The sequence below is a fragment of the Quercus suber genome, unplaced genomic scaffold (assembly GCF_002906115.3).
Source record: "Quercus suber isolate HL8 unplaced genomic scaffold, Cork oak 2.0 scaffold_20, whole genome shotgun sequence".
NCBI classification, from domain to species: domain Eukaryota; kingdom Viridiplantae; phylum Streptophyta; class Magnoliopsida; order Fagales; family Fagaceae; genus Quercus; species Quercus suber.
In genome coordinates, this window is record NW_027069485.1 from 2060663 (window position 1) to 2069062 (window position 8400).

General features: G+C 34.8%; 1 protein-coding gene across 1 annotated transcript; it reads right to left on the reverse strand.

Annotated features, from left to right (window-relative positions):
- Nucleotides 1–2088: 2088 nt before the first annotated feature.
- LOC111986488 (cyclic nucleotide-gated ion channel 1) lies at nucleotides 2089–7708 on the reverse strand. Its single transcript, XM_024018124.2, has 9 exons — nucleotides 7361–7708; nucleotides 6572–6670; nucleotides 5405–5975; nucleotides 4661–4873; nucleotides 4285–4583; nucleotides 3963–4074; nucleotides 3307–3543; nucleotides 2818–3212; nucleotides 2089–2418 (listed from the first exon to the last, which is right to left on the reverse strand). Exons 2-9 carry the CDS (start codon nucleotides 6598–6600, stop codon nucleotides 2115–2117), a joined length of 2160 nt encoding a protein of 719 aa, XP_023873892.1. The 5' UTR covers nucleotides 6601–6670; nucleotides 7361–7708; the 3' UTR covers nucleotides 2089–2114.
- Between the last annotated feature and the right edge of the window lie 692 nt (nucleotides 7709–8400).

An 8400-nucleotide genomic window follows, 5' to 3' on the forward strand; every position in this document is an offset into this window, starting at 1 on the left:
CGCTGGGGAAAAGGCCTCTACACATTGAAAGGAGGTTATTCCTTATAAACACATTCTCATGTGCTTCTCTAGCCGATATGGGATTCCATGGAATGCAAGACCCCCCATTTTTGGGTCACTATAATCCACCTCCCTTACGAGCACACGTGTCCTTGCGTGTGGGATCCACACTTTTGGCTAGGGCATGGCTCTGATACCATCTGTAACGACCTCGCCCCAACTGTGTAGATATTGTCCGCTTTGAGACCTATACCCCTCACGATTTTGTTCTTCCCCAAGTTGCGCTAGGAAAAGGCCTCTACACATTGAAAGGAGGTCATTCCTTATAAACACATTCCCATGTGCTTTCCTAGGCTATATAGGATTCCATGGAATGCAAGACCCCCCTTTTTGGGTCACTAACTGTTCATAGTAATTTTCCCATTAATGTGGCTAGCTAAGTGGTTGTAGTGCATTTAATGTGGAGAGGATGGTTGCCTTATCCTTCATTTTTCTTCTCTTCCTTGTTTAATACCAAGTTACCTTTGTCACCCCCGAGATTGCACCGTGTTCCCTTCATTCCTGATTCTCGGCCTCCTAAGGTTAAGTATGAGCTCTTGGCACCCTCATCAACTGCAACATTCTGAACTCCTTATTAGTTAAATGGGTCATTTCCAAGGGTACCTTGTGAACTTCCCCTTCTCGGAAATGCCTTTGCCTATTTTATTATCTGCTTTGGATCCTCGTCCCTCCACAAGTACATATATACATACAATTATATATAAATATATATATATATATATAAAATACACACACACACATAAATATATAAATACTAGTAACCCCGAAACAGTAAATGAGTATCAACTAGTACTTGAAATATTATGTTTCCTTGTCCAAATAGAAATGACCTTTAGTACAAAATTGACTTCCTTGATACCAACCCCTTCCTCTAAACATTCTACAAGACATTCTATTTCTTGGTGTGCTAGTCTTTGAAATATTCAACTTTTGTGTTTGGTAGTTGGTTGGTAGGGGTTTGGATTATGTGCTTGTAAATTTTTGTGATATCTGGTATATTCCTATGTTTAAGTGGCTATGAGTTCGCTTAGTTTCTTTTGATGTGTTTCCGGTTCAGCCGCTTGTGTAACTTGTTCCTGCTTTGCAAACTGATACGAAACCGTTCGTTTTGTTGGTTGCTTCGAGGGAACCTAGACCTCTGAGTTTGATAAATGGACTACTTCAGGAGAGTCTAGACCTCCAAAATGAAAACTCACTCAATAATAATTTTTACAGCTTGCCGTCTTATTCAACATCAAGCCATATATATAAATGGCTTTTCAAGATAAAGTAACATTTAAATTCAAAGATTAGCCTAACAATCTATCTTATCTTTATCTAATTATTCAACTCTTAATAACAAAAATACAATCATGAAAAATTAAATAAAATAGAGATACATCACACAGGCTCTGCTGCTTTTAACAAATTGAAACATATTCATAAAAAAAAAAAAAAAAAAAAAAAAAAAAAAAAAAAAAATCTGTTTATGCAAATTTCATAAACCTGTTGGTTCTGATCAGCTATTAGACGAATGGGAGAAAAGGCTCCATAAGCCATAAACAAACTTTTTCTTTATATGCTGTACGCTTCACAATAATGACCAAGAAATAAAATCAGTAAGGAAATAATTTGCTATACTCAAAAGAACGCGAAATTACAAGTACAGAAAAAGAGGCAAACATGCCTTCATTTATTAGTTTCAACCAACAGCATTCTGATAATGTATTGAATCATTGGTCTCTTCTCTTGGAGTTGACAGTCTGAGATTTAGACTCAACACACATACTTATCTCTAACATCTCTTTTATTCTGTAGGGAACAATAGAAATTTAAAGCATGGATAATCAATGTTGTTAAAGTCTGACTTTCATTTTCTATATAAAAGATATGAAATGAAGTATTGTCTTCTGACTTCTATCATCTAAGTAGTTAACCAAAAAGAAGACAATAGTAGTAGTAAAGTAAGAAATTTGGTGAGTACATTTTACACATGCTATATACAAAAACCTATTGCATATGAACCTTGTATGTAAAAATAAAACTTACATAATAATCACTTGAAACACAATCTCTTAATGATCTTCATCAGCAAAATTGGGCTCAGCAGGCTTTTGTGGCAACAGCGGTAACAATCTTTGTGCTACTCTGGGGTTACGTGCACGATTTTGTCTCAAGGATCGAAGTGTATTGGAAGCAAACCTTGATGCATAAATAGTGGCACCGAGACTTGGTGACATCCCAGGTTCATTTGCTAAAGCATCTTGCAGTCTGTCTTCTGCTTCTCGCAAAGACTTGTCAAGCTTTCTCTTATAGTGTCGGCGCCAAGCTACTTGGATAAAACAGGCTGCCCATGTCCTCCATTGTAGGGAGTAGAACCTGAAAGTCATAATTGCACAATTACATTATGAAGGATCAGTACATTAAAAAAAGAAGAATAAAGAAATCAGAATTGTAATAACTGTTACTGCTTTCTTTTTATTAAGTGTTTATATTTTTCTTCCAAGTTAACATGAATATTCTATTCTAAGAATGAAGAGAATACTAAACAAGGAAAAACTATCATGATTGTATAGAAACCAATGTGACAGTGGCATTGTAGATTTTGATGAGATAATTATGGTAATTTACCCTAAATTAGGGAAGAAATTATATGTGCGGCCACCCATGTCCTTTTGTACAATTGCTGTACAAGTTTCTTGTTTGTATAACCTTGCTTCATTTATATGCCATGACAATAATTACAAAAAAGTTAAATAGAATGGCTTAAGGCCTTGCCTGAAAGCGTGCCGGAGCTGCTTGCTATGAAGGCGCCGAAATTGGGAGGCCACAAACTTCAAGTCAGTGGCCTTTAGAGCAAAGGCTTGAACCTCAGTTTGAGCTATCACTGTTCTAGTTGAGATGGGGAGATTGGAAGAGGAGTGGGGATCCAAGGCCCATGTAAGAAGCTCTTCTCCACAGAAGTCACCAGCTTTAAGATCAAAAGTGTTAAAGAACCCAGTTCTCCCACCATTGGTAGTCATAGTGGCTAGGTTTCCTCGCATGATAAAGAGCATCTCATCCACTGGATCCATCTCACGGACGATGCAGCTCTTCTCTGTGTAAAGTGCTGGCTTGAGACGATCACACAGCGCGTCCAACAGTTGTTCGTCCATTTTTTCAAACATTGGCACCTAAAAGATAAAAATAAAATTGACTTCGTAAACAAATTAGCTAGAATTTGGACAAAAAGATGCACCAAAAAAGAAAATAAAGGAAAACACTCACTCTCTTGAGAAGATCCAAGCAAAGATGGTGCTTTATGTCCCTCCTGAGGTCTTTAGGAAGGTTATGAAGTAGATTCTCTTCCTCAACACCTCTGGTTTCTTGCCATTTGTATTGCTCATATCGTCTAATTCGCTCCCTTAAATTCTCAGGTAGCATACGGTGTGACATCCACCGTTCTGCATCAGTCCTTTTCACTCTCATTTCTTCTATTCTCACTGTTGTGGATTGCAAATATTTCTATAACAGCATAAGAAACATAATATCAAACCTTAGTTCATCAAATCTAGAACCAGGATGGTTCTACAAAAAAAAAAAAAAAATCTAATTGGAGATAGTAGTGATTATACTTGGTAAGAATGGACCAATATCATTCTTCTATTGACAATATGACAATTGGCAGGTTGAAATAGAACAGCAGAAATACACCATATAGAGATTGATTGGGGCAGAAGTATACAATAATCATGAATGTTGTTTATTTATTAAAAAAAGCATGTTTATTATGGATGAATTAGCAAAAGTATAATTTTTTATAAACACCAGTTGGATGGTCAGGATAAGATGGATATGCACAAACTCTTACATGTTCTAACATCATCATCTCATAATGCTACAACATAGATTGCAAAGAGAATTAATGAGGATCAAAGTATTACCTGCATATTGCCAATAAGTAACGAGAATAAAATCAACCCAAAGACGGAAATGGAGACAGCAAAGAGTATCTCCCCAACAAAAGTGCTTGTTTGCAGGTTTTGGCCAAGAGAACTGAGAAAAAAGAAAACATACAAATTAAGAATGCCATTAGCTCCAAAGATTTTACTCAGAATGTGGTTAGTCTTGCTATAAGTTGACAAGCTTTGAGTGGACTTATGGAATTAGATTTTAAAGTTGAAAACTATGCAAATGGCATTCAAAATAATTTGGCTGCAAGGAAATTCAGTAATAATATAGTTTGAGGATTATGAATTCACTAACCTAAGATTACGCAGACCCCACCAAAAGCAGTAAAAGAATTTCTCAGAAAAATTTCTTGAGTCCACCACCACTCCAGACTTCAGAACATCACGAAATATTCCAAAATCGAAGGCCATTGGATTGTTGTTATCATCAGTGTCATTAAAAGGGCAAGCATTATATAGAATTGCTGTGGTTCTGTTTCGGTGTTTTCCACAGTAATAGTCTGCATCTCTACAACCAGGACTCTTATTACATTGTTTTTGCCAGCACGATTCCTCTCTATCAAGGGCAAATAAGTACCAAAAAGCTCCAACTACCTGGTATATAACATTTATTAGTGGTCAGAAAATCTACGAATAGTGTTAAGAATTCAAAACCTACCAAATCAACTTACATGACTAGCTAGCATATAGAGAAAAAGATTATAGACAGCTCCAGCCCAGGCTGACTCAGTCAGTATTCCGGAGGTTCTTGTTACTTCTTTGTATAGTGGATAGATCCGCATAATTCTTGGCACATATTGGGACAATATTACAGACTTCAACATTTCCTTCATGACTAATGGAAATTTGGTTTTCATTGTGGGAATGATAACAAAAATCGCCATCTGAACAAAGTAAGAAAGAACAGATCAAAATTGTAAAAACTAACATGACCTTACATAGGTCATTCTTTTACATCATGCAACTCACACAAATCTCAACTTAAGGTATGGTTACTACAAGTTTCTCCATTGTGTGTCCTAGTTACCAATTACTAGAGTTCACAGAGATTGAAGTAAAAAATCAGTTCTACCATTGATAATTACCAAACATTAGCCTATCCAGACACATCAAAGGGCATAAGTATAGCAATCCTCATGTGGTTATTCTCCCTTGAGAGATTTATTTTTGTCATTTCCTTAAGTTGTGTAACATCAGCGTAAATGGAAATGAAGCGAAACATTTGAAAATAATCACCTCCCCTCATTGACCACAAAGTAATAAGTTGGGGAAGAAATGTTTTCCTATAAAATTGTGAACTTAAGACCACAGTGGGTTCTGAACTAAATGTTTTGATTAACACACAAAAACCATTAGATTTCTAGAAATAAACCAAATTTTTGATACCTCAAATTGAATGAATGTCACATGCTTACCTGCGGCAATGGAAGAATTGCTAGAATGTCAATGATGAAGTATGTGGATATGTATCTTTTAGCTATAGCCACAGGATCATCAATCAATTCACCCCTTCCAAATACTCGAGAAGAAGATCTAATAAACCCTGTGCGGAATTGAAAGATTATATGAAGTACATAAAAAGCATCTCCAAGAGAACGAAGAAGACAGGCAATAATTTCCAATTTATGGTCTGTTTTCAAGCATTTCTCCTCCTCATTCATCACTGGTATGTAAAAGAACAATGGATCCAGGGCCAGTGATATCACGCAAGAGAGCACAAATATTTTATTCCACGTTTGAAGAAATTTACTCTGTGGATCAAGAACTGTCTTCCTGAGACCTGACTCTTTTCTTGGCCAATCACCTAAGCAATGGGTGCTTAAGGGGTTTTTCAAACTTGTAATCCTCTCGGAAACCCTTTCATATCCTCTCTGGAAACTCCCTAAAATTCTGCCAATTGGTCTAGGTTTTTTTGGATAAAGTCCATCATCAATGGGATATTCCTGATTGGAACTCGAAGATCTCTCTGAACTCCAATCTTTAAACCTGGATGTAAGAATAAATATAGTAAGCAGCATTAAAAAGGTGTCATTAGCCGTTGGATTACTTAATTGGATACCATCAAATTCAAATAAATAATTTGGATGGTAATGACTAATGACTTGGCGAGACAAAAGAAGATGAGAAACATAAGTCCAGATTACTGTCTCTTCCAAATACAAACACAAGAACAAGGCCCTAAGTATGCATTCCTTGCACTAAAAATGAAGATTGGAAAAACATGTAACAATCCTGTAATTCATCGGTTTGCAATACTAGAATCACCAAGCTGACTGTACATTTAGTACAAAACTAGAATGCATTACAGTGGGTCATATGCAATTGATCATTTAGACTGCTCCATTTATATGAATTTCATTCTATCCTCCTGTTTAAAACTGATTGTGCTATATTGTTTGAGCACATATAGATATAATCCAATTAACCATAGTATTCATAACACACATGCATATATATTCAGAGACACAACATATAGATGCTGATAAATTGTCGACGAGCAAGTTAGAATGAAATCAAAGGAATTCATAGCAACGAATGGACTAATGGAGAGATTGTTGGAACTTGGGCTTGAACAAACTAACCTTACAAGCTTTAGTTTCATGGAATCCATAACTTCAGCCAATTAGATGTCCAACATAAAAAGCCAAACTTGTGATTTGAACACACTTAGTACTGAGGCCCTGCAGAATTACAAGTTCAAATTTGAAATTCTCTACAACAAAAACACTACAAGATTAAAGTGTAAGAACAATGAAATTGCTAACAATCTTGTGACCAGCATGTATATAATTTATTGAGCATGAACTAGTCAATCCATGAAGTCTAAAATTCAAAACTTTTAACGTGTAACATGTCTTAATCACTTTCTACTACACCGACCAAATTTCTACAGTCAGCGGCAGAAATTATTAAAAAAATAAGTCGAGATTATAAAGTGAACTATTAGTCTATTAATTATTATTATAAAGGAATTGTACAAAGCATAAGAGGAAAGTCACATAAAAATAAATGAATAAATCCTAACGGATAATAAACGATACTAACAAGAATGAACATCGCTAAAATAAAAGAATTGATAATATAATCATACTGAACTGAGGAAATAAAAAAAGAAAGTACTGAAAAAGAAGACGGATTAAAGTTTATTTTCGGTTGGCGAGAACTACTAAGGTTTCATCAATATTCATGTCCGGAAATGGAAAGTATCAAAGGACCAAAATAGAAAATCACCCAGATTTCTACTTTCTGTTTGTTTGCTGAGAAAAGTATAAGGAAATATAAACAAAATAAAGTTCTACTGTTGTGTTCTTATGTTGCCTTGATATCCAGAAAATAAAAGAACACAAAACAAAACAAAACAAAAAACTCACTTCTATATATTAGGCCAAATTGTTGAACAAAACTTGATGAAAGTTTAAGGGTGTTGTGTTGCCCTCTGGGACTAGTTTTCTTTTCCTTTTGCAAACGTTTCTCTCAAAAACCAAAAGAGGAACTTGATCAGAGAAAAAGAATTAATGTTTGGGGTTCATTGAACTTGTGTTGGTTTGGTGGGAAGATGAGGAAGAAAATGAACACTATAAAAAAGGATATGAAAGGGAAGTTCCGTGAAAGAAAATGGTAGAGCAATCAGAAGAAAGTTCGCGGAGAGACTCTACAATGGCAGTTACTGTCTGAAGAGAAAGAAAAGTGAGAGGGAAACACACACACACACACACATAAAAACAAAGACAGAGTCCGCGGAAGAGAAAGAGAAGGAGTCAAGTCAGCAGCCGCTAATGACACAATTGACCCTCCAAGATAAATGTTTGATTTATTTTATTTATGGGACTGAGACACTTAAGTGTTGGATTTAAGAATGTTGGGCCTACATTGGAAAGTAGTTTTCACCGTCTTCTAAAAATCAGTGTTCAATCAATCAAAAAAAAAAAAATAATAAAAAAAATAAAAAATCAGTGTTCAAAAATCAAAAAGTTATTACGCACCGCCTTCTACAATCGTTTTTTTTTTTTTTTTTTTTTTTTTTTTTTTTTAAATTGTAAAAGGTTCAACTATAATCTTATTTTAGAAACGTAATTTAAGTAGGGTGTATATAATAAGTCTACAATAAAGAGCGTGTGATTATAATTATTTTTTTATTAAATAAAAAAATTTACATTCTATTTCATGTTAGTGTAAAACCGTTTACACTCTCTCTAAGAAAATGTCATCTCATCATTTTAGTAAAAATTGTATACACATTATCACACATGCAATAATAGCCCTCTTAAATCTTAAATCCATATTCTCTTTTGTTTCTCAAAAAAAAAAAAAAAAAAAAAAAATCCTAAATCCATAAACACAACGGGTCCGTATCAAACCTAAAAAAAAAAAAAAATATGTTCAAACATTTTTACAACAAATCCTAAGTGGT